Genomic DNA, 27,249 nt, shown 5'->3' with positions numbered 1-27,249 from the left:
AAGAGGCAGGGTTCCAATCTGAGATTTGCTGGGATGTTATTCCAGATAGATGGGCCTGCTATTGAAAAAGCTCTGTCTTTGGTCGTAGAGAGGCGTGTGGCTTTAGTAGGGGGAAATTTCAGAGTGCCTTTGTGGATATCTCTCGTTGGGATATTGGGATCTCAGTGTTAGTGGTTTCAGGATGGACTCATCGTCCTTGGTATCAGATGATATGCATCCGAGATGCTGTTTCCCTCTGAAGCTCCCAGTGTAGGTTGCTTTCGCAGGGACTGATCTTGCACAAAGACTCAGATTGGTTTTATCTTACAGCTTGGCTCTTGAAAGGACACAGTTAGTGAAGAAGGGCTATTCTCCAGCAGTGGTGTCTATTCTCTTGAAAGCTAGAAAATTTTCTACTTCATTAGCTTGAGTGTAAGTTTGGAGAGTCAAAAGCGTTAGGAGCCCCTAGATCGACCCCTCATGGGCCCCATTTACTGGCCAGCTTTTCGAATTCGCTTCCAAAAAGGAGTGATCTTTGTAATCTTACAAATCTTTGTAAGATTTGCCTTGGAGATTGCGTCTGCTGACCAATTCCGCAGTTATAGCTGTCTTCTGGCCGCCACCACTGAGGCCACTCCTCTGGCCGAAGTATAGACTAGATCCGAGCTCACGTCAACTAAAAAGGCGGTGGCGGGTTCCATAACCTCTCGGAAATTCATCCACGAGTCAACCCGCTTCCTGAGAGAAGAGTAGGCATGAACTAGCTACCAGGGCACAACAAAAAGCAATCTGTAAGGTCATTGCTACTGCAACAAAAAACTGTTTAAGGATGGACTCCATCCGTCTATCGTGAGCATCCTTTAAGGCCGCTCCTCCCTCCACTGGGATAATTGTTCGCTTAGAGATGGCACAGACCAGCACCATCCACTTTAGGGAAACGCAAATGCTCTCTCACTGCCGGATCCAGTGGGTATAGAGCTTGTAACACTTGTCCCCCTTTAAAACTTGCTTCTGGGCACGCCATTCCAGGTCCGTCAACTCCTGCATGGCTTCCAGTACTGGAAAGTAGCAAGAGGCTTTCCATAGAGAAATCAGAATGGGGCTCTTCTTTGCCTGCCCCAGGAACTCCCAAGCATCTTCAGGGTCTAGGAAACCAGGGCCGGCAATTAGTCTGTATGGAAAAACCCGTAACATGGTCCGATACAGTTCTAAACCAGGTGGAATTTCCCCATCTTTCAAGAAATCTGCATCCTCCTCTTTGTCTGTGCCATTTGGGTCCTTGCCAGGAATACCTTTGATGAGGCGAGGCATGCCTCGAGGTCTGCCGATAGGACTGAGAAAGGAAGGGCTTACTAGCTTAGGCTTGCAGGCCCTGGAAAAATTCCACCCAAGAGAAGGTAGCCAGGTCCATGCCTAGCCAAGGAGGTACTGGGGTAGGTTCCTCTGAATTTCCCTCTCCCATGGATGACCTAGTCCTGGGGGAACTCGGATCCAGGGTACTTCCAGTTAAGGCTGTGGCTAACCCACCCTCTGAATGGGAGGAGCCGGGCTTAGCAAAATCCGGGGAGGTCAACTCTCCCTGGGTTTCTTCACAATGCAGATATAAGTTGGAATCCTGGCCAGACCATGAAGCCCTAATATGACAAGCAGCGCAGAGAGAAAGGCACTTATGTTTCTTGGCTGCCGGAGCCATTGGTGGCAGTAACTGTGTTCTGTCAGCTCACGCTTAAAATTTTTATGCGCACAGATTTCGGGCACCTAGGCAGGACGTGGCAAGGTGCACATACAGCCCATGTGCCCAGCTTTACCTGTAATCTGCACTTAGTAGGTTGTGCACGTATGCACACATGTGGCGTTAAACGCACAGTGTGTGTGCAGTGCCAATGCACTGCGTGTACAGACGTTCTATGAAGGGCAATATGGCACACACAAAGGTGCACGCAAGATGGTACCACCATGGCATGTGGAGGAGTAGCCTAGTGGTTAGAGCAGTGGGCTACGAACCAGGAGACCAGGGTTCAAGTCCCACTGTCACTCCTTGTGACCTTGGGCAAGTCACTTTACTCTCCATTGCCTCAGGTACAAACTTAGATTGTAAGCCCTCTGTGGATAGGGAAATACCTACTGTACCTGAATGTAATCCACTTTGAAGTGTGGAAAAAATGGCAAAAAGCAGAATATAAATCTAAAAAAAAAAATTAAAAAAAAAAAAAGGCCTACCACGTGGTGTGCTGACCAAGCCTAAAGCAGGACAGTGCTTGTAGCCGTGGAGAGGTCTGAAGGAAGTTCCTGCTAGGAAATCTAGGACCAGGTTGAGGTTCCAAAGAGGCACCGGCCACTTTAGGGGTGGTCGGATCTGCTTGACTCCTTTTCAGGAAGCGGGAGGCATCCGGGTGCGAGGCTATGCTGCCGCTCTCGCTCTTTGTTCCGTAGCATGACAATGCGGCCACCTGTACCTTGATGGAGTTGAGGGACAATTCCTTCTATAGCCTGTTCTGTAGGAATTCCAAAATCGCAGGAATTTTGACTGAGCATGGTATGATGTCGTGGTCCTTATGTATGTTAGGGATGTGGAGTACTTGCATGCTCGGAGTAGGGTGTCAATTACTGCCCCCGAGTATCCTCTCCTCCTTAGGCGAGTCCTCTCAATGGCCAGACCGTAAGAGAGAAGCGAGCTGGATCCTCGTGGAGGATCGGTCCCTGTTGCAGCAGGTCTGCGTACCAGGGTCTTCTTGGCCAGTCTAGTCCCCCTGTGGGGTTCTATCTTGTGGATGATCGCGCCCAATAGGGGCTACGGCAGGAAGGCGTATAACAGAGTCTCCTGTGGCCAGGTCTGTACCAGGGTATCGATTCCCTGGGACTGAGGTTCCCGCCTGCAGCTGAAGAAACTGTGTACCTGGGCGTTGGACCGGTTTGCCAGGAGGTCCATGGTTGGTGTTCCCCAACGGTTTACTATCAATTGGAATGCTGTGGTTGACAGTTTCCATTCTCCTGGATCTAGACTTTCTCTGCTGAGGTAGTCCGCAGCGACATTGTCCTTCCCGGCGATGTGGATGGCAAAGAACTCTTGAAGATTCACCTCCGCCCATGACATTAGGAGGTCTATTTCCAGAGACACCTGTTGGCTTCTGGTTCCTCCCTGATGGTTGATGTGGGCCACTGTTGTGGCGTTGTCCGATATTACTCTGACCGCTTTGCCTCAGAGTCTGTGACCGAACCTTAGGCAGGCTAGTCTGACTGCCTGGGCTTCTAGGCGATTGATGTTCCATCCAGACTCTTCTTCGTTCCATTGCCCTTGGGTGGTTAGCTCCTGGCAGTGTGCTCCCCATCCTCGTAGGCTGGCATCCATGGTGAGCAGGATCCAGGTTGGTGAGGATGGTCTCGTTCCCTGGCTCAGATGGCCTTCTTGTAGCCATCATTGTAGTTGGGCCCGAACGCTGTCCGGGAGCTGAAGACGTACAGTGTAGTTCTGGGACAGTGGATTCCATCGTGATAGAAGTGAGCGTTGTAGGGTTTTCATATGAGCTTGTGCCCATGGCACTACTTCCAGTGTGGATGCCATGAGGCCGAGGACTTGTAGGTAATCCCATGCTGTGGGGCGAAGTTTGCTCAACAGGGTTCATAACTGGGTCATCAGTTTTCATCTCCTTGTCGGTGTCAGGATGACCTTGTCTTGTTTGGTGGTGAACCGAACTCCCAAGTATTCTAGAGATTGGGAGGGCTGCAGGCAGCTCTTGTTTGTGTTGACCACCCACCCAAGGCTCTCCAGTAGAGTTTTGACTCTGTTGGTTGCCTGGTGGCTTTCCTCTGGGGATTTCGCCCTGATCAGCCAATCGTCTAGATAAGGGTGCACGCAGATTCCTTCCTTCCTCAGTGTTGCTGCCACCACCACTATGATCTTGGTGAACGTCCGGGGTGCAGTGGCTAACCCGAATGGTAGTGCCCGGAACTGGTAGTGACAGTCCAGAATCAAGAAGCATAGAAAACGCTGATGCTCTTGATGGATCAGAATGTGTAGGTAGGCTTCCAACAGATCCAGGGATGTAAGGTACTCTCCTGGTTGTATCGCCCTTATTACAGAGTATAGGGTTTCCATGCGGAAGCGAGGAATCTTCAGGTGACTGTTGATCGCCTTGAGGTCCAGGATGAGCCTGAATGCTCCTTCATTCTTGGGGATGATAAAATAGATGAAATAATGTCCAGTATTTATCTGTTGTGGAGGCACCGGTGTTATAGCCTCTAAGGCTATCAATCTGGTCAGTGTAGCTTCCACTGCCATCCGCTTGGAAAGGTCGAGGCAGGGGGATTCCACAAACTTGTCCGGAGGGAGGTGGTGGAAATACAGGTAATATCCCTCTCGAATGATGGATAGGACCCACTTGTCCAAAGTTCTTGACCCATCTTTGGTAGAATAGGGCCAGTCTGCCCTTATGGCTTCTTCCTTTGGACAGGTCAGTTTATTTTCATTGTGGGGTGCAGCTGGGGCCTGGGCCCAAGCTGGCTCCCCTTTTGTTGTGCTTGTTCCGAAAGGACTGGCTTCACCCTGCGGGGCGGGCTGCTTGATATGTGCTTCTATATGGGTTGAAGCGCTGTGATCCTCTGCCCTGGAGGTTTGGGGGAAGAATCACTGGTTTCTCTTATTCCTGTCCTCCAGTAGCCGCGGCAGTGGGGACTTGCCCCATTTGTTGGCTAGTTTCTCTAGTTCACTTCCGAACAGGAGTGTTCCCTTGAAAGGCATCCTTGCGAGTCTAGTTTTGGAGGATGCGTCGGCCAACCAGTTTCGGAGCCAGAGTTGTCTTCTGGCTGCCACGGCAGATGACACTCCTCTAGCTGCGGTGCGCACCAGATCAGAAGTGGTGTCCACGAGGAATAATACTGCTGGTTCCAGGGCCTCCCCAGCAGGCTGCAATCTGTAAAGACATAGCGGAGACATCAAAGGATTTTCTGAGGATAGATTTCAGACGTCTGTCTTGAGCATCCTTGAGTGCTGCTCCTCCTTCCACCGGGATAGTAGTGTGCTTCGAGACCGCGCAGAACATGGCATCCACTTTCGGACATGCCAGGAGATCTTTGACGGCTGGGTCCAGAGGATACATGGCTGCCAGAGCCCGCCCCCCCTTTGAACATAGTTTCCGGGGCATCCCATTCCAGGTCAATTAGTTGCTGGACGGCTTGTAATAGTGGGAAATGGCGAGAGGTCTGACTGAGTCCCTCTAGTAGGGGGTTCGTCTTAGGTTCCCCCGAGGCACTTGTGCCCGGGATAGCAAGCTCTTTTAAGCTGTGTGTGACCAGGTCTGGAAGCTCGTCCTTGGTGAAGAAGCGTCTCATGGTTCGGTGGGGCTCTGTCCCCGGAATTCCCCTTCCTCCAGGGGTTCTGAATCCTCGTCAGAGTTGTCCATGTCCCCAAAGGTGGGGCTTCTGGGCGGTGGGATCACTTCCCTGGGCATAGAGGGTCCCGGGATGTTGAGGTCCTCTGGTGGAGCCTGTGGCCGTAATATAGGAGGCCCGGCTGCATGTGGACGAAGGTATGCAGACCTTTGAAGAATTCCACCCAGGAGATAGATGCTGGGTCTAGACTAAGGGCGCCGTGTCCCTGGAAAGCCCCGTTTGAGGGGGGGTGTCCCGCTGTGCAATGCTAGGTCCCGCGTACTGCTCGAGAGGCTGGAACCTGGTACCAGCTGGGAAGGGCCATGAGTTGGATCCCCTAGAGCCTCTTTGCACTGTATACACAGGGCCGTGACCTCCTCATGCTGTGCAGCTCTAATGTGGCATGCTGGGCAAAGGCCCTGAGCTTCTTTTCTGGTGGTGCTATGGCTTGTGCGCGTAAAATACAGTTGTGCGCTCCGGTGCATCGAAGTTGTGCGCGTAGGTTTGGTGCGCGCTGTTGTGCGCACAGATCGAAGTTATGCGCCCGGCACAGTGAGCGTGTGGCTATGCATGTCGCTTGTGCGCATGGTACTTGGGCGTGCGACATTGTGCGCACAAGGTGGCTGACCTCTGTGCGCACGGATCGGAATGGCGGACAGGGCGGCGAACAGATCAAAATGGTGACTGCGACCATGCGGACAATATGGCGACCACCTCAGAGGGTCTCCACGTGGGAGGACCCTCGGATCTGACCGGTGTCTAGCCCTGTTAGGGCAGCTCAAGCTGGTGGCACTGGTACCGGCTAGCGACCTGTGTGACTCCTCAAGCTTCGGAGACCAAAGACTTTTAAATAGATTTCTACCTTACCTTGTCTCAGCGCTTCCCGGTCTCGTTCCAGGTGGTCTCTGGCTGCGGGGGGAGAGGGAATACCTTCACCGCCGCAATAGAAGTTGCACCCACTGCCTCTCAGCCTCACCCGATGTTGAGGGCTAGGTCCCTGCCGAGGGTCGGCTGCCGGCCCGAGGCGTGCCTCCAAGGGATCGCGGAAATCACCTCGGGAATTCTCAACTGAGGGAGGGACCCAATGGGTGTCACCGCAGGAGAATGGGGCTCGTCTGTAGAGGTAAGATTTCTTATTTTGGTTTTCTTTGGTAAAATTGCTCTAACGCTGTGCGAGCGTGCATAGAGTCCCTAACTGCTATGGAGACGGAAAATACTGAAGAGCTGCACTTCCTGCAGGGGTATATGTACTAGGGCTGACGTCAGATTGAAATCTGATCCATCTCCAACTGCTATCAGGAGTACACTATACCCATTGGTCCTGAGTCCATCTGCTACATGCTAGGAAATCCAAGTTCTTTCACTAAGTGTCTCCAGATACAGAACAGCACAGCAAAAGGCAGTCATATTACATGTCCCAGATATTGCTGTGCCTCCTTTAAGCTTTTCTATTTACGATTTAAGAAGAAAGAGGGTGTGGACGTACTAGCATACAGTTTTCCATTGTCTATGGACAGTTTGAAAGATCTAAAGTTCCTTGAATAGTCAATGGAAGAAGTAAAACAATGAGCTAACCTCTTGATTTCATGAGGTGTTTGAGGCTGATAAATAACTTTTAATGATGTTATATTTCAAGTGCAGAGACGTTCCTTTTTTGGTCCAAAAGGTGGTGGTTGGTTGTTTTTTTTTTTGGGGGGGGGGGGGGGGGGGGGGGGGGGGATTTCAGATATTTGCAAGCAAACCCAAAATCAAAGAAAATTTGTCCAAATCCATGAAACGGTATTACGTTTGGGTGAAAAGTTTTCCTTGGTGCATCTTGCAAATTATTTGATTAGATTTTTTGGTGTTAGACATACTTTTTTTGAACTATCACATTGAGATCTTTTTTAGATGAAAGCATCATTGTTCTTGCCTTACCATCTGGTGATGCCATATAATATTCTGGTAGAGGTGGCTTATATTAGTCTCTTTTTTGATGCTTTCTTCATAATTTTTTTTCTGTTGGAACCCTTCCATTTTGTGGATTTAGTAGAGGGTAGTGCATTTACTGTATTATTTGTTTGGATTTTGTTTTTTAAACTATTTACAATTTTTTGGCATACAACAGACATCACTCTCAGCAGACAATACAAAGATTGGTGCACATTAAAGTTAGATATCAAAAGCCAAGCTCATGAATGTTACATACTAGTCCTGAACAGAGCCAGTTACCCAAGCCACCCGCCAGCCCTACAAATTAAGCGTCTTTAAATAGATACAGGTAATGGATAATTAGTGTTGGTGATATATGGCCCATACACTTTTGCATTTGAAGGGCTGTCCCTTCAAGATGTACCTTAAATGTTCAATATCAGCCACTTTACGCACCAGCAATTTCCAATGGTCCATGTTAGAATAGGATTTCCACAACGTTGCTATAGTAAATCTAGCAGCCAATAATAACTGAGCAACCAGCTTACGATGCTTTAGTAATCCTGTCCATCAACCCAAAAGACCTAGCAAAGGTGTAACATGTACAGGTAAGCCTAAAATGTCAGACATCTCCAGCATGATTTGTTTCCAAAACTGACTCACCATTGGGAAAAGCCACCACATATGTTTATAGGTGCCCCTCTCCCCTCACCCACGCCAACACAGAGGGCTCGCACCAGGAAAGAACTTATAATATGCTGGGGTACGGTAAGTTCTATGTAACAACTTGACCATATGTTCTGTGTGCCTAGCACAGATCGCAATGTGGTGCGCAGACTGCTAAATACTCTTCCAGACCTTTGCATCAAGTTCTATCCCCATTCCAAGCCTCAATTAGTGAGGATACAGTGTCCAACCCATATTTTCCAGTCAGAGTTCCCCTATATAAAACTGTCACTCCTTTCCTTCAAACACCAGGGTCACTCAAATTAAATTGAGACTGAAGGGTGTCCCTTATCTGGAAAAAGGAGGCACACGAATCAGAGCCCAGTTCAAGTTTAGACTCTAGGTCAGAAAAGGTCACTAAGACATCTTACCATACAGAGATGAATACTAATCTCTTATCTCTCCAAACATTGAATATTGGGGAAAAATTACAGTTAGCTAAAACAGGATTTTCATATAAGGGTGCAATAGGGGACAAACCTTCCCCAACTAAACCTAAAAATTTCTGAACCCGACTCCATATGGAAAGCATGCGAGCAAGCACAGGACTAGATCTTCTGATCCCATGCCTTAGGGGAGAACTAGGGGGAAAAAAGGGGAGCATAAGAACATAAGAAATTGCCATGCTGGGTCAGACCAAAAGTCCATCAAGCCCAGCATCCTGTTTCCAACAGAGGCCAAAACCAGGCCACAAGAACCTGGCAATTACCCAAACACCAAGAAGAACCCATGCTACTGATGCAATTAATAGCAGTGGCTATTCCCTAAGTATAATTGATTAATAGCCATTAATGGACTTCTCCTCCAAGTACTTATCCAAACCTTTTTTGAACCCAGCTACACTAACTGCACCAACCACATCCTCTGGCAACAAACTCCATAGCTTTATTGTGCGCCAAGTGAAAAAGAAGTCTCTCTGACCAGTCTTAAACGTGCTACTCGATAACCTCACGGAATGCCCCCCAGTCCTTCTATTATTCGAAAGTGTAAATAACAGTCACATCCACTCGTTCAAGACCTCTCATGATCTTAAAGACCTCCATCACATCCCCCCTCAGCCGTCTCCCCTCCAAGCTGAACAGCCCCAACCTCTTCAGCCTTTCCTCATAGGGGAGCTGTTCCATCCCCCCCATCACCTTGGTTGCCCCTCTCCGCACCTTCCCCATTGCAATCACATCTCTCTTGAGATGCAGCGACCAGAACTGCACACAGCACTCAAGGCACGGTCCCACCATGGAGCGACACAGAGGCACCACGACATTCTCCGTTCCACTAACCATTCCCAACACTCTACTTGCTCCCCTGACCGCCGCAGCACACAGAGCCGACGACTCCAAAGTACCATTTACCATGACACCCAGATCCCCCCGCCGGGTGGCAGCTCCCAACATGGAACCCAACATCGTGTAACCACAGCAAGGGTTATCCCTCCTTATATGCAACACCCTGCACCCGTCCACATTAAATTTCATCTGCCACTTGGATGCCCAATCCTCCAGACCCGCAAGGTCCCCCTGCAATGTATCATAGTCTGCCTGTGATTCAACCACTCCGAACAATCTTGTATCATCCGCAAACTCGATAACCTCACTCGTCGTATTCCTTTCCAGATCTATACATATACTGAAAAGCACCGGTCCAAGTACAGATCCCCGAGGCACTCCACTGTTCACCCCCCTCCACCTAGAAAACAGACCATCCAATCCCACTCTCCGCCTCCCGTCCCTCAACCAGCCTGCAATCCACGAAAGGACATCGCCTCCCATCCCATGACTCTAGTTTTCGCAGAAGCCTCTCATGAGGGACCCCGTCAAATGCCGTCCGAAAATCCAAACACACCACATCCACCCCGTCAAATGCCCTCCGAAAGTCCAAACACACCACATCCACAAGCGAGGTGTTGACAAATACAGAAATTTAGGTAATATACCTGTATTTGTTTTAAGTAAATTAATCCTACCTGCCCAGAAAACTAACAAATGATCTCATGCTTCTAGATCTTGTCTTAGACGACTCAGTATTGGGCCATAATTCTTATAGGTCTCAAATTCCTGGTGACCTGAATACCAAGATATTTATAGCCTTTATCTGCTTTACGAAATATGGAGAGACAGGCTAGCAGAGGCATTTTCCCCCCAAAAGGGATATAATTCAAATTTATAAAAGTTTTGTCTTATACCCAGAAAGATTCCCAAACGTTCCCAAAACTTCCAACAGTGCAGGGGTGGTTAAATAGACCAAGACATCATCCTCATCTAAAGATATTTTGTGTTCACGCCTCCTAGACAAAGACCCTGAATGGCTGGGCATTGATGATGAATTGCCTTGGCCAAGGATTCAATCGCTAAGTTGAAAAGTAAAGAGGACAGCGAGCATCCCTGTCTCGTTCTCCTCGTAATATCAAATAAAGAAGAGTTGTCCATTGATTACTAATCTTGCTCTTGGTTTTTTATACATTGCTAATATCCATGCTATAAACCTACCCGGGATCCCTAAATGCGCTAATACCTCAAAAAGGAAAGGCCAGGAAAGCCTATCAAAGGGCCTTTTCCACATCTACCGATCCGATATGGTTATTTACTATGAAGGTCGGTATAAAAAAAAACTGTTAAATAAATAAATAAATAAATCTAAAGAAAACAAAGCCAGAAAAGCCTACGGAGAGAGGAAACTCACCCAAACATGAGATTTGTGCAATGTTCTCTCCACCTAGCTTGATGTTACCCAGGTAGAGTGTCCATCAAGCTAGGTAGAGAGAATCTTCCACAAGTATCATCTTGGAGTGAGTTTCCTCACTCCGAAGGTCATCAAATCTTCACAAGAGACCACTGTTCTGTTTGTACGTCTCATGTTGAATGTCAAAGTGGCCCCTAACCCCCTACACTAATACCTAAACCTCACCTCGAGTTACTAGGTGGGCCTCCCATAGGGATACAAATACCTATCTAGGGACAGGACATTATGACTCTCAACATGGTCCCCCAGTGGTTGTATGCAGGAAATACAACAGGTCTGGCACTTATCGCAAAGTCTGAAAACATTATCACAATTTGCTCTAACTTAGCTCTTTGCATAGGTAATTAGCGCACATTGCGATAAACTATTAGCATAAATCACACCCCTTTTGCTATGGCATGCGATACTTATTGCATTTTGATAAATCCAGGCCTTAGATAGATAACTTATCCAGTTAACTCTGAATATCAGAGTTAGCTCGATAATTTATCTGGCTAACTTAACTGTGCCTTGGAATACCTCCAATTTATCCAGATACATTTTATCTAGGTAATGACTTCCCAGGGTAAAATATTTCCATTTAGATGGGCCAGAAATTTAAACCTCAGGGTTTGTCTGAATAACTCAAGTTACCCGGACAAACCCCTTTGAATAAGAACATAAGAAAATGCCATACTGGGTCAGACCAAGGGTCCATCAAGCCCAGCATCCTGTTTCCAACAGTGGCCAATCCAGGCCATAAGAACCTGGCAAGTACCCAAAAACTAAGTCTTAGTTTTGGGTACTTGCCAGGTTACCATTGCTAATGGCAGTGGCTATTCTTTAAGTGAACTTAATAGAAGGTAATGGACTTCTCCTCCAAGAACTTATCCAATCCTTTTTTAAACACAGCTATACTAACTGCACTAACCATATCCTCTGGCAACAAATTCCAGAGTTTAATTTATATTTCTAAGAGTCAACAGAAGGAAATGCCTCGAGCCATGATAGGGAAAGAGCCTCCTCCTCATGTTATGAAGACCTGTACGTAACCTTTGGGGCACAGAGAATGTAATAGAATCAGGATATTTAAAAAAAAAATGTATTCCAGTTGACTGTTCACTAGTTTCATGCATATACTGTTCCAGAGATATATACATATATGCACAGCTCCCAGTTTTCTAAGGCAGCTCAAGAGTAGATTCTGCAGCAAGAGTTGGCAACTTCTGCGATAACTATGTGGCACACTTACATGAATTTGCATACTAAATTTTATGCAATAAATTTTCATTTTCCTTGTGTCTTGTATTTCCAGATAATTTGGTTCTTTTTGAGGGGGATCAGGGGATCTTAGTAATCAGTGCTGGGAAGGGAGGACAGAAAAGGAATCAGCGAAATGATTTCAGACAGGAAGGCCAGAGGAAAATCAGGGAACAGGGGGAGAAGGAATGGGATGAAGAAAGAAGATCCTGGATAGGGGAGAGAGATCCAGGATCAGAAATGATGAGACAATCCACTCACACCTCTTTGCCCTCTGATCTCCTCACTCCTTTTCCCCATACCACCCTCTGATGACTTCACCCCATAGACTCTCCATTGCCCTCTCACATTCTACAGCCGAGTCCCTCACAAGCTTTTTCCCCACCCCTTTCTGATCCTTTCATTCATACCCCACAGTACCTCCAAGCCCCTCAACTCATTTCTCCCCCTTACCCCTCTCACCCACTCTGATCCCCTTATTCTTTTGTGCTCACTTCCTTATCTCCTCCCTCATTCTTCATCCCCTCACTTCTCTTGTCCCCATACCTCCTCACTTATTTTCCCTTCCATCCCTTCAGGCCACATTCTCTTCCTCTTTTGTCCAGGGCCAGGGTTGCACTTTGAACTGCATGGGACGCTATAGTGTTGCATAATTCAAATACTCCTAATCCAGTAGCAGAGGAGGAAATAACCCAAGGTTTCTAGTTGTACCAAGGCTTAGTGTGATCACTATCCAATAAATCATGTGCATGGGTGAAAAATCACACACAGTTACTGATCATGATTTTTTGGCCCATTTCTAGAATTAGCATTATTTAAAAGTTTATCTGTAAAATCACGCCTGCAGGAAGGGTTTTCCATGGTTTATACATAAAATTTCAATACTCATACATTACACAATCTAGGGGTAGATAAGGTCTGTCCTGGACTGCCATAACCAGGTTTGTTTTCAGGGAAACCATAAGAAGAACATAAGAAAATGCCATACTGGGTCAGACCAAGGGTCCATCAAGCCCAGCATCCTGTTTCCAACAGTGGCCAATCCAGGCCATAAGAACCTGGCAAGTACCCAAAAACTAAGTCTATTCCATGTTACCATTGCTAATGGCAGTGGCTATTCTCTAAGTGAACTTAATAGCAGGTAATGGACTTCTCCTCCAAGAACTTATCCAATCCTTTTTTATGGTAAATCTGTTTTTATGTTTTAAAAAGCATAAAATAATGAACATTATAAAGTATATATATGAATACATACAGCATATTTTTTGTAAAACTCTTATGTTCATTTTTCTCTTCCTAGTCCATTTAACTCCCATCCCTCCTCCCAAAACCATCCCTCCCATTCCATTCCTCCCTCCCTCCCTGCACCAATGGAGTTCTTAAATAAAAATACATTAAAGATCTTATCAAGTCCTTATTCAAGTACGTTAAAGATCATCTGTTAAATGTCTATTTATTTATTTATTTAATTTCTTTTACTATACCGATGCTCAAGACTAGGTCTTATCGTACCGGTTTACAATGTAACTGAGGGGAAACCAATTAACATCAAGGTAGAAAGTAAAGTTACATTAAACAGGGAGCGTAAAACCTGGGCAATGGAAGACAGTACAGAATTTAAACTAAGAAACAATTAGAGAGAGATAAATATATATATATAATCAACAAAAACTATAAGATACGTAAACATAGATTTATCCTAAGCAGTTATGCGATTAAGAAAAAGACTTTTTGAGTCATGTGGTAATGTTAGTATAAAGGGTAGCCAAATTGCATTTATTGCTCTTCTAGTTCTGATTGGCAGAGTGGTATTGGTCAGAGTTTCCATGGTTAATAGATTTATTATAGAAGAATGCCAATATATTATAGAAGGATCTTCCGATGTTATCCAATTTGTCAATATAGCTTTACAAGCCAACAAAAAAACCTTTATAATCCAATCCTTTTTTAAACACAGCTATACTAACTGCACTAACCACATCCTCTGGCAACAAATTCCAGAGTTTAATTGTGCGTTGAGTAAAAAAGAACTTTCTCCGATTAGTTTTAAATGTGCCCCATGCTAACTTCATGGAGTGCCCCATGCTAACTTCATGGAGTGCCCCCTAGTCTTTCTACTATCCGAAAGAGTAAATATCCGATTCACATCTACCCTTTCTAGACCTCTCATGATTTTAAACACCTCTTTCATATCCCCCCTCAGTCGTCTCTTCTCCAAACTGAAAAGTCCTAACCTCTTTAGTCTTTCCTCATAGGGGAGTTGTTCCATTCCCCTTATCATAATAAATATGCATGAGGTATATTTGCATGAACTGCCTCCACTGTAAGCAAATCTCTCATGCATATTCATTGTGGGCATCCTGAAAACTACACCTGGATGTAGCACACCAGGATCGGGGTTGCCTAACCCTGATAAACGCTACCCTTCTTGCCTGTGACCACTGTAAAAAAGCTCTGCATCTAGCAGTAAACTACGGCTTCATTAGCCAGTACCAGGAATCAACCTGCCAGTGGAAAGCTGAAGCTTGTTCTCCCTTACCTGGGACTCCTGAATCTGGGTGAGTTTCTTCTTCTCTTGCTCTTCCTCTTGCTTCTTCTTTTTCTTCTTCTCTTTCTTTTCTTTCTTTTTTGCTGTTTCCAGCTTCTTTTTTATTTCAAATCTGGCAATGGCAAAGGAAAAAACACTAAAAATCAAAGAAGTCAAATTGCTAAGAGGTTGCTAACATGGAAGTTCCCATAGGGTTCGGCAGTCTGAAATGGCTCCTGCAAATAGGTGCAAATGTCATTACCCAGTTCGCGGGTAATTATACTGCAAGTGCATTAACACATTATACAAAACAACACAGCATTGTGACCATGTTCCTTGTCATGCATCTACATTGTAGGACAGAGACACCCAACTCTTATTTTAGTAAAACACTAATAGGCCACATTATCCACAATTCTTAGGGGCTTACAGAAAACAAACATAGATAAGTCATTACAACATAAAACCAAAGTAAAAAGAACATACTAAAACACCTAAAAACTAGAGCTATCATAAAACAAATGTTAAAAAAAATGCTTAAACTGGATTAAAAGTTTAAATAAGCCATAATAAAAACAATTTAAAAAAAAATAAGGATTACCTAGAATCAAAGAGAGGAACATGTAAAAAAGTTCAGCTTGTTCTATTTACTCAAACCAGAGTCTTCTCATTACTGCTATATTAATTCCAAAGCTTTGTCAAAAGAAAGGTGTGTACAGATTTTACAGTCCCTAGACCATATTGAAAGCTTGAATAAAAATTACTTACCTGATAATTTTGTTTTCCATAGTGTAGACAGATGGACTCAGGACCAATGGGTTATGTGCTCCAAGATATACCCCTGCAGTGACCTCAGCCATTCAGTATTCTCTTCAAAAGCCATTGTGGACATACTATTGAAAAACTTGAATACAATTTAATAACTTGATTGGTGAACGTAACTGTACTCAATCATAAGTGCTGAATCCCAGCAATATTACGGATGTTCAGATCTAGGGACGGAGCAATGGCTTATCCATAACCTCTTTGGGATTGAGATTCATGTGTGATTCCTTAGCACTGTTCATGGGCAGCAGTGGGCAGGATGCTGAGTCCATCTGTCTACACTAAGGAAAACAAAATTATCAGGTAAGAAATTTCTCCATTTCCTAGCATGTAGCCAGATGGACTCAGGAACAAAAGCTACTCCCAAACTGGGCGGGAGGCTGCCCATGGTCCAGTTAGCACTGCCCTCTGAAAGGCTATGCCTTCTCGGACTTGGACGTCCAGGCGATAGAACCTGGAGGTGGTGTGCAAGGAAGTCCACGTTGCTGCTCGGCAGATTTCGACAGGAGACAGTAGCTTAGCTTCCGCCCAGGATACTGCCTGGGCCCTAGTAGAATGAGCTTTAACCTGAAGGGGTAAAGGCTTCCCTGCCTCTACATAAGCTCCCGTGATCACTTCCTTAATCTAGCAAGCTATGGTAGCTCGTGAAGCTGCTTCACCTTCTTTCCTTCTACCGTGAATAAACAAGCGGTCCGTCTTGCACACCGGTTCTGTATGTTCTAGATACCAAACAACCTACTGACATTTAAGTGGCCTAGGAGGCGGTAGTCTGAGTCCTTGCATCTATCTAGGGACGGTAAGGAAATGGATTGGTTCAGGTGAAACTCTGAGACTACCTTTGGCAAGAAGGAAGGGACGGTGCGAAGCTTCAACGTTCCTGGAGTCAACCGAAGGAACAGCTCCCGACAGCGCCTGTAGTTCAGAGATGCGACGACCCGAGCATATTGCCACCAAGAATACAGTCTTCAGCATTAACAGGCATAGAGACATAGCCCCTGGGTTGTCAATTCCTGACAATGGGCTCCCTTGGAGGCTTGCAACAGTTATGAGGACTAGCCAGTTCGATGGGGATAAGCTTACACCCTTGCTTAGATGTACTTCCTCACTGGAGCAGAGAACATACTTCCATCGGTAGGTGGAGGCAAATAGAGTAGTCTTGCGACAGTGGGTTCCAATGTGACAGCAGGGAGCGTTGGAGCTTCCGCATGTGTGCCCTCGTCCATGGTACTACCTCCAGGCTTGATGCCATCAAGACGAGGACCTGGAGAAAGCTCCACACCCTGGGACGCATTTGTGTTCATCGACAGACATTTGGCACATCAGTTTCCTTATCCTGGAGGGAGGGAGACCTTGTCCTGCTTGGTGTTGAAACAGACTCCCAGGTACTATAAGGACTGGGAGGGCTTAAGATTGCTCTTGTTCACGTTCATTATCCAACTGAGTTCCTGAAGCAGGGACCTGACCCTGCTGGTCACCTGGAGGCTCTCTTCCAACGACTTTGCCCGGATCAGCCGGTCATCTAAGTAAGGGTTCACCAGGATCCCTTCTTTCCTCAGTGCCACTATGACCACCATAATTCTGGAGAATATTCAGGGGGTGGTTGCTAGGCCGAAGGGCCCAGAACTGATAATGGTGGCACAGTACTGCAAAGCATAGGAAACGATGGTGGTCTTGACAGATTGGGATATGAAGGTAGGCCTCCAAGAGGTCCAGGGATGTTAAGAACTCTCTTGGTTGTACGGCCATTATGACGGAGCGAAGAGTTTCCATGCAGAAGTGAATTACCTGCAGATGACTATTGATGCTCTTGAGATTCAAGATGGGGTGAAATGAACTCTCCTTCTTGGGTACGATGAAATAGATGGAATAATGCCCCATATTTTCCTAGGGTCTAGGTACCAGGGTTATAGCCCTCAAACTGAGGAGACTTATCAATGTGGATTCCACTGCCAGTTTTTTGTCCTGGGATTAGAAAGGTGATATCATGAACATGTCCCAAGGGATGCTGCGAAATTCTAGAGCGTATCCTTCTCATATGTCTAGTACCAATTTGTCTGACGTGATCTCGACCCACCTCTGATAGAAGAGGGATAGTCGCCTCCCTATCTCCTTGTCCCATGGATGGGTCAGCCAAACTTCATTGGGAAGTTCGGGTCGAACCTGATCCCAAACCAGATCCTCTTTGTTGTCGGCTCCGAAAGGACTGAGACCTTCCCGAGGGCAGAGATGTCTGAAATGACGAGTTTTTATAGGGCCGGAAGCACAGGGAGCCCTTGGCCCAACCCCTCATGGGCGAGGGGTGCTGTGCCCTCTTTTTTTTCTCTTCCGGTAGTCGAGGCACTGGAGATTCACCCCACTTACTGGCTAGCTTTTCCCATTCACTTCCGAATAGAAGGGATCCCTTAAAGGGCATCTTTATGAAGTTTGCCTTAGAAGTCGCATCCGCTGACCAATTTCACAGCCATAGCTGTCTTCTGGCTGCCACCACTGAGGCTACATCTCTGGCTGAGTATGCACTAGGTCAGAGCTTGCATCTGCTAGGAAGGCTGCGGCGGGCTCCATTGCCTCTCTGGGATGTGTCCCTGAGCTATCTGGAGAGCGCGAAGACATGAACGAGCCACCAGGGCACAACAGGAAGCGATATGCAGTGTCATTGCTGTCAGGTCAAAGGCTTGCTGAAGGATGGATTCCAACCGTCTATCATGTGCATCCTTCAAGGCCACTCCTCCCTCTACTGGGATAGTTGTTCACTTCAAGACGGCGCAGACCAGGGCATCCATTTTCGGGAAACGCAGGCATTCTTAGGCCGCCGGGTCCAGAGGATAAACAGCCTCCAAAGCCCGACTTCCTTTAAAACTGGCTTCCAGGGTGACCCACTCCAGGTCAATCAACTCCTGAATGGCTTCCAGCATCGGGAAATAGCAAGAGGCAATCCATGGAGACACCAGGATGGGATTCCGCTTTAGTTCTGACATGGGGTTCGTGCCAGGAACTCCCAGAGTCTTCAGGGCTTGGAGAAGCTCAGAGTCCAGCCCGCCCTAGGCTTCCTCACAGTGCTGACACAGGAAGGATTCTAGGTCAGACTGTGCAGCCTTAATATGGCAGGCAGCACAAAGGGATCATCACTTGTGCTTCTTTGTGCATTCACCCGGTTAGCACTAGAGTCTCAAGTGCACACAAATCCACCCCAACACACGTAAATATAAGCATCCGGTTGTGCATGAATGTATGCATGTATTTATGCGTGTGATCGAGCATGCAGTTATGCGCACAACAGGGCCGGCCTGCACCACTGTGTACAGACGGTCAATGAGGGAAAATGGAGCCACACCAAACCACGCGCAAGATGGCACCGCTGCTGCCTGCCACGTGGAGTGCCCACCGAGTCTGAAGCGGGGCCTAGCCCATGGGGGTGGGAGGAGATGCTTAACCTGTTCAGAAAGCCCCTTCCCTTACCCTAATGGGATCGGGAATGTCGTCAATACGGTGCACCGAGCAAGGAGACTTGAGAAAAGACTTACAGAAGCCCTTCCACGTCTCTGAATCGGGGGAGTTCTTTACTTTCCTGGGCTCAGTGTTTACTGGCTGAGTACAGACACTGTCTCCGGTTGCAGGGGGAGAAGGCATAGGCTGTCACTGCCGTGCTCTACTTTCTGCACCCATTGCCTTTCAGCTGCTTCAACAGCAAAGTCCATGCCAGGAACTGGCTACTGGACCAAGACACACCTCCGAGGGATCTTGGAAATCACTTCAGGAATTTGCTACTGGGGGAGGAACCATAAGGTATCACAGCAGGAGAGCGGGGCTCGATCTTTCTCCAATTTAAAGGTAAAATTAAGAGATACAATTTCCTCTTCTAGATAGAACCTACTGTTTTCCGATAGGGATGGCACAATCCACATCTGCTAGGAGACTTAGAGATACTGAATGGCTGAGGTCACTGCAGGGGTATATATCTAGGGTGACGTCAGCTTTGAAACCCAACTCAGTCTCCATCTGCTAGCAGGGGAGCACATAACCCATTGGTCCTGAGTCCATCTGGCTACACCAGGGGTTGGGAACCTTTTTGGCTGAGAGAGCCATGAACGCCACATATTTTAAAATGTAATTCCATGAGAGCCATACTAACTACAACCCCCACCCTCCTGACCCAACGAAGACCTACCAAATTAGTTTACTACAACCCCCTACTCTCCTGACGCCCAGCAAGACCTGCCAAATTAATTTACTACAACCCCACCTTCCTGACCCCCGCAAGACCTGCCAAAAGTCCCTGCTGGTCCAGCGGGGGTCCAGGGCTCGCAGACAAAATCTTTAATAAAAAAGTAAAAATCTAACAAAACCCCCCAAGACCTGCCAAAAGTCCCTGGTGGTCCAGCGGGGGTCCAGGAGCGATCTCCTGGACTTGGGCTGTCGGCTGCCAGTAGTCAAAATGGCACCGACAGCCCTTTGCCCTCACTATGTCACTGGGGTTGACCAATGGCAGCAGTAGCCCCTGTGACATATTAAGGGCAAAGGGCCGTCGACGCCATTTTGACTACTGGCAGCCGACAGCCCAAGTCCAGGAGATCGCTCCCGGACCGCTTCCGGACCACCAGGGACTTTTGGCAGGTCTTGGGGGGGGGGGGGGGGGTCAAGAGGGTGGGGGGTTGTAGTAAATTAATTTTGGAGGTCTTGGGGGGGACGTCAGGAGGGTGGGGGGTTTTGCTAGATTTTTACTTTTTTATTAAAGATTTGACTGCGAGCCAGATGCACCCATCAAAAGAGCCACATCTGGCTCGTGAGCCATAGGCTCCCGACCCCTGGGCTACACGCTAGGAAAGTTATGTTTTTACATTTCTTTTTAAAAGAGCTAACACAAGCCTCCTTACGTAATGACTCTGGTAAGTTATTCTGTGCATGTGGACAAGCTACTGCAAATAACTATTTACCATACTCTGCAAGCCTCACTGATTAGATTGATGGATTATTCAAAAAAGATACTGCCTGTCAAATCGTAAACTCCTAGCAGTCCTTTAAATCTTTAATAAAGAGCTGAGGTAGGAGGGAGCATCACTGCTCAATGATTTGTGGATTATAGTCCGATTCTTAAATAAATCTCCATAATAAGTAGCCAGTGTATTAGGATTTTCAGAAGGCATTTGACAAAGTTCCTCATGAGAGGCTTAGCAAATGTTGCTTACCTGTAACAGGTGTTCTCACAGGACAGAAGGATGTTAGTCCTCACATATGGGTGACAAGACAGGATGGAGCCCAATCACAGAACACTTTTGTTATAGTTTCTAGAACTTTGACTGGCCCCTACTGGGCATGCCCAGCATGGCACTAACCCTGCAGCCAGCAGGGGTCCCCCTTCAGTCTTGTTTAAAAAGCTACTCATTTAATATCACCTAAGGAATTATTTAAAAGCTATCTGATAAATGTGTTGAAATACACAAACGGTTCTACCTGCAATATCTAGAATCTATTATATTTCCCAGCCCTATAGACTGGGAAGTATATAAGATCAAGAGCAGGGAGATCAAAAAGAGGATTTAAATCTCTCAGAACTTTTAGAAAAGTCTTCTGATATGGAAATAAAGACACGAGCTACATTAATTGTGCAATTTGCATTTATATCTGAGAGAGATTCGGCTCTTAGACTTTATTTCAAATATCAAAACTCCAAATTTCATGGCCAGTTAAACAGGATTTTTCCTATTTCCCGTGATACTCAGCTAAGAAGAAAGGAGTTTTTATCTAGGAGAGATAAAGTTATTCAATGGGGGGCCAAATTTCTTTTAAGATTCCCATGCCGTTGTATAATAATTTTTCAAAATACGAGGTATGTGTTTAATCAACCTGACCAACTTCGTTCATACCTTGAATCCTAATCCTAGATTCTCCATAGATAAAATAAATTTGGGGGAAAATAGTTAAAAATGGTTTTGACACAAATGTTATTAACAAATTTCTTTGTGTACCTGCTCTTATTTCTCATTCTCCAGACTCTATATTTTCTTATAATTGTATTACCAAGGTTCACACAGAATGTATGTGTAATTATATTAAATATTTTGTGTTTCTTATTAACTATATGGTGGACACAAGCTGTGTAATTTTCATTTTCAAAAGGATAAGTTAATAAAAATAAAATTAAAAAAAGCTACAGGAAGTGCTGAAAAATAAAATAAGAAACATAACGAACCCAACACCGCGGGGCGGCAGGCGGGTTTCATGAGGACTAACATCCCGCTGTCCTGTGAGAACACCTGTTACAGGTAAGCAACATTTGCTTTCTCACAGGACAAGCAGGATGGTAGTCCTCACATATGGGTGAGTACCGAGCTAAGGATGTCCGAATATGCACCAAATGGCCTGTTGCACGTCTTGGGTACAACAACTGGGGTGGAATTTGGCCGAGGGCATCCTGAACCCTAACGGGCAGGCGGGAAGGGTTTGGTACGTCAAGTTGTGAATAAGTTATGCAGGACAGATTGGCCGAAGATGGAATCTTGTCTTCCGGCTTTGTCCAAGCATTAGTGGGCTGTAAAGGTATGGAGAGAACTCCAGGTGGCAGCCCTGCAAATGTCAGGAAGCGGCACCAATCGTAGGTGTGCTACTGAAGTCGCCATGGCCCTCACAGAGTGTGCTTTAACACGGTCTTGAAGTGGAATGCCTGCTTGCTGATAGCAAAAGGATATGCAGTCCGCTAACCAGGAGGAGAGAGTCTGCTTACCCACAGGCTGCCCTAATTTGGTGGAATGGAAAGAGACAAACAATTGAGTGCTTTTCCTGTGGGCAGCTGTACAGTCTAGGTAGAACGCTAGAGCCCATTTACAGTCAAGGGTATACAGAGCCTGCTCTCCTGGATTGGAATGGGGCCTGGGAAAAAAGGTAGGTAGTATAATGGATTGACTGAGATGAAACTCTGACACTACCTTAGGCAAAAACTTAGGGTGAGTGCGGAGTACTGCCCGGTCTGCAGAGGTTTAGTGTAAGGCGGATAAGGTAACTAAGGCCTGAAACTCACTAACTCTGCGAGCCGAAGTGATTGCCAAATGGAAAATCACTTTCAATGTGAGATAGCGAAGATCACAGGATTGGAGAGGCTCGAATGGTGGTTTCATGAGCCGACCCAAAACCAGATTGAGGTCCCAAGAAGGGGGCCGGAGGACGCAGTGGAGGCTTGAGCTGACGCAAGCCCTTCAAAAAACGTGTTACAATGGGTTGTACTGATGTAGGAACATCCCCAACACCTTTATGGAAGGCAGCCACAGCACTAACATGCATTCTGATGGAGGATGTTTTTAGACCTGACAGACAATTGCCAGAGATAGTCCAGAAACTTCGTGATTGGACAGGTAAAGGGGTCAAGGGATTGAGAGGAGCATCAAGACTGAAACCTGTTCCATTTGTAAGAATAAGATTTTCTCATGGAAGGCTTCCGTGAAGCAATCAGGACATGGGAAACTGATTCAGAAAGATTACGTGGCTAAAGGATTAAACTTTCAACATCCATGCCCGTCAGGGACAAGGCTTGTAGATTGGGGTGGCGCAGGCACCTGTCGTTTTGCGTAATCAGAAGCGGGTCCTTTCCTAAGGGAATGTGCCTGCGAATGGAGAGATCCTGAAGTATTGGAAACCACACTTGGCGAGGCCAGTGAGGTACTGTCAGAATCATGGTTCCTTTGTCCTGATGTAACTTCACGAGAGTCTTCGAGAGAAGTGGAAGTGGAGGGAAGGCATATAAGAGACCTGTCGCCCACAGAGGGAGAACGCATCTCTTGGTTGTGAGTGTTGGCTGCGAGTGAGAGCGCAAAAGTTCTGTACTTTGCGGTTTTGATATGTTGCAAAGAGATCTATGAGGGTAACCCCATTTTTGGAAGATCAAGTCTGCCGCTATGGGGTTTAGAGACCACTCGTGCGATTGAAAGGAGCAACTTAGCTTGTCTGCCAACACATTGTCCACTCCCGGCAAGTAGGTGGCCCTGAGGTACATCGAGTAGGAGAGGGCCTCCGCCCATATCTGCACAGCTTTCTGACACAGAAGGAAGGAGCCTGTCCCTCCCTGTTTGTTGACGTACCACATGGCCACCTGGTTGTCCATCTGAATCAGGATGACCTGATTGGACAGGCGATCCTGAAATACCCTGAGAGCATATCTGATTGCTCGCAGCTCCAGGAAATTGATTTGGTGTTTGGCTTCCTCTGGAGACCAACTTCCTTGTGTCTGCAGATTGGCGACATGGGCTCCCCAGCCGAGATTGGAAGCATCGGTGGTGAGAACTATTTGAGAGTCTGGAGGTTGCAAGGGCAAGCCTTGTTGGAAATTGATCTGATTTTTCCACCAGGCGAGAGACTGTCGGAGCGAGTCGGTGATGTGGACAATGGTCAACAGGGGCTGAATGCATTGAGACCATTGTGACCTTAGAGTCCACTGCATGACTCTCATGGCTAGGCGGGCCATTGGGGTGACCTGAACTGAGGACGCCATGTGTCCCAGTAGGATGAGAAAGTGGCGTGCAGTCGTGTAGCGCTGAGACTGCAGCTGGTGTGCAAGAAAGACGAGAATGAGAGCTCGTTGTCGAGGTAGAAAAGCTTTTGCCTGCAAGGTGGTCAAGTTTGCCCCTATGAATGATAAGGTTTGAGATGGGACTAAGCAGGATTTGTCGTAGTTGACGAGAAATCCTAGCGAAATCAGGGTGTGTAAGGTAAAATGCAGGAGCGACAGAGCAGTTTGCTGAGTGGGAGCCCTGATCAACCAATCGCCTACATAGGGGTAGACGTGAACACCTTGAGTCCTAAGGAAGGCTGCAACTACTATGAGACATTTCGTGAAGACTCGTGGTGCAGATGTCAGGCCGAATGGAAGTACTCAGTACTGATAGTGCTGGGGACCTAGCAGAAATCTCAGGTATTTGAGATGAGATGGAGATATCACAATATAAAAGTGTATGCATCCTGGAGGTCTAGAGAGCAGAGCTAGTCTCCTTTTTGCAGGAGGAAGGAGGGAACCAAGGTTACCATCTTGAACTTTTCTGGTTGGAGGTACTTGTTGAGGGCACGTAGGTCCAGAATTGGACGAATGCCCCGGATTTTTTGGGGATTAGAAAGTACCGGGAATAGAATCCTAGGCCTCGTTGGGAAGAGGGTACTGGTTCTATTGCTCTGAACTGGAGGAGGAAGGAGACCTCCTGTTCCAGAACTGGTGAGTGGTCGGATATTCCCCACATCAGCCGAGGTGGGGAGTCCGGTGGGATGGAGAGAAAGTTCAGGTGATAACCCTGAGAGATTATGGCGAGGACCCACTGGTTTGAGGTGACTGTGAGCCACTTGATGTGGAAATGGCACAATCGACCTCCCACTGGTATCTGAGGCAGTGGAAGCTGGCTGCTGCTCTCTATGCAGGAGTCAAATACCGGAAGCAGGGCCCGGCTGAGGAGCTGCTTGTGGCTTTTGTTTTTGTGTCTGACGAGATTGGGCCTTATGGAAAGTCTTGTGAAGAGAGTCCTAGATGGTGGTGGATAGGACTTCTTTGGACAGAAGAATGACTTTTTAGTATCCTTCCTGAATGGCTGTTTGGAGGCATAATCAGAAGACAGAGCGTGCTGTCTCAGGGTCTCATGATGGTCCTTGAGTTCCACCACTGTTCGTTGAATTTGTTCACCGAACAGATTGTCCCCCATACAGGGCAGGTCAGACAATCTATCCTGTACTTCAGGGCGAAGGTCCGAAGACTTGAGCCAGGCCCATCTTCTCGCCGAGATAGCAGCTGCAGATACGATATCTTTGACACTGCTACCAGGGTAAGATGATCTTATCTCATGCTTGCCCACCTCAAACCCTTTGTTTACTAGGGTTTGAAGCTGTTCCTGGAATTGCTGCAGCAGGGACTCTGCAAAGTCCTGTATCTGCTTGAATAAGACCCTGTTGTACTGGGTCATAGACAGCTGGTAAGAGGCAATCCGAGAGATGAGCATTGAGCCCTGGAAGAGCCGGTGTCCAATGACATCTAGAAATTTTTGCTCCTTGCCTGGGGGAAAGGAAGTATGAGGTTTTGATCTCTTTGCTCTCTTTTGGGCAGATTCCACAACGACAGAGTGGTGATCCAATTGAGATTTTTGAAAACCTGGGGCTGTCTGTACCAAATAAGTGGTGTCAGCCTTCCTGTTGACTGGAGCAACAGAGCCAGGGTGTTCCCAGTTCTTTTTGAGGAGATCCAGAAGAACTTGATGAATGGGGATGGAGGTTATTTCCTTGGGAGAATCCAGGAATTGAAACAACTCTATCATTTGGTGCCTGTCTTCGTGCTCGGTCCATAATTGGAAGGGAACCAATTCAGTTGATATTATATTGAAATCATTGGCTCAGTGTGCTGTGGTGGTCAAAAAGGCAAACAGAATGATAGGAATTATTAGGAATTATTAGGAAGGGAACAGCAAATATAAGAGGATGTAATAATGCCTCTATCGCTCAATGGCTAGACCGCACCTTGAATACTGTGTGCAATTCTGGTCGCCGCATCTCAAAAAAGATAAAGTTGCAGTACAGAAAACGGCGACCAAAATGATAAAGGGGATTGGACAGCTCCCCTATGAGGAAAGACTAAAGAGGTTAGGGCTGTTCAGCTTGGAGAAGAGAGACTGATGAGGTGGGGGATATTATTTATTTTTTTCAGATAATACAAGGAAGTTAGCAAGTAGCAAGTAGCACATTTAAAACAAATCAGAGAAAATTCTCTCACAATGCACAATTAAGCTCTGAAATTCATTGCCAGAGGATGTGGTTAAGGCAACGAGTGTAGATGGGTTATAAAAAGGTTTGGTTACGTTCCTGGAGGAGAAGAAGTCAATGGGATCTATTTAATATTTGGGTACTTCCAGGTACTTGTGACTTGGATTGGCCACTGTTGGAGACAGGATACTGGACCCTTGGTCTGACCCAGTATGGCATATAGGAAAATTGGTTCTTGCTTGTACCACAGATCAGTCCAGACTCCTGGGGTTTGTACCCCTGCCAGCAGATGGAGACAGATAAAAGTTTTATTGAAACTGTTATATAACAGAGTGCCACCTGCAATCCCTCAATATGGAACTATATCCAAGCCAAGATGTCAAAACTAAAATAATTTTAACAGCTCACCCCTATTCCCCTGAACAAGGAGGGTAGTGGTGCTGTAACATGCTAAGAAAGAACCAGAGTAGAGTCAAAAACAGCTCAGTGACCTGCTAACAACTCTGCAGTAACTCTGACAAACTATGATCATCACAGATTAATCCAGACACCACAGGTGGGTGTCTGGACTAATCTGTGGTACTACAGTAACAAAAATTATCAGGTAAGAATCAATTTTCCTTTCCCTTTAGTACCCAGATCAGTGCAGACTCCTGGGATGTACCTAAGCCTATTAAACTGGTGGGAGCTAGACTGTCCCGCTCGCAGAACACTCTCACCAAAACCAGCCACAATCAGAGCCCCAACATCCAACCGATAGTGTCTGGCAAAGTTGCAGTGACTTCCAAGTCACTGCCCTGCATATTTCCTGCGGTGACACCTGCTGGTCCTCAGCCCAAGAGGCTGCCTGGGAATATATATGTCAAATGAGCCCTCAAACCTACAGGTACTGACCAGCCCCTAGAAATATAAGCCGAACCAATTGCCTACATGAGCCAACGTGCAATCATAGCTTTGGAAGCTTGACGCCCCTTCCTTGGACCATTCCATAGAATGAAAAAGGTGGTTGATGTATGAAAATTAGTGACCTTCAGATATCATATCAATGCCTAGGGATGTCCAAATGTTTCAGCTCCCTTGCACGAGGAGCTAAGGAATCCAGATTCAGAAAGACCGGAAGTTCCACCACCTGATTAACATGGAATGCCGAGAGTACCTTAAGCAGAAAGGAGGGCACTGTGCATAACGACACCCCTGCCTCCGAAATCTGCAAAAACAGATCC

General features: G+C 46.6%; 1 protein-coding gene across 1 annotated transcript in view; it reads right to left on the bottom strand.

The window, feature by feature from the left end:
* The window catches only part of RTF1 (RTF1 homolog, Paf1/RNA polymerase II complex component), a 209,203-nt gene that overhangs the window by 148,407 nt on the left and 33,547 nt on the right, over positions 1–27,249 (bottom strand). Inside the window, exon 5 of the mRNA XM_029598616.1 lies at positions 14,498–14,618. Within this exon, the coding sequence (XP_029454476.1) occupies positions 14,498–14,618 (121 nt within the window). The remainder of the gene's footprint in view (positions 1–14,497; positions 14,619–27,249) is intronic.

This window comes from Rhinatrema bivittatum, chromosome 4 (assembly GCF_901001135.1).
Source record: "Rhinatrema bivittatum chromosome 4, aRhiBiv1.1, whole genome shotgun sequence".
Lineage (NCBI taxonomy): Eukaryota > Metazoa > Chordata > Amphibia > Gymnophiona > Rhinatrematidae > Rhinatrema > Rhinatrema bivittatum.
This window is presented reverse-complemented; position numbering and strand designations above follow the sequence as displayed.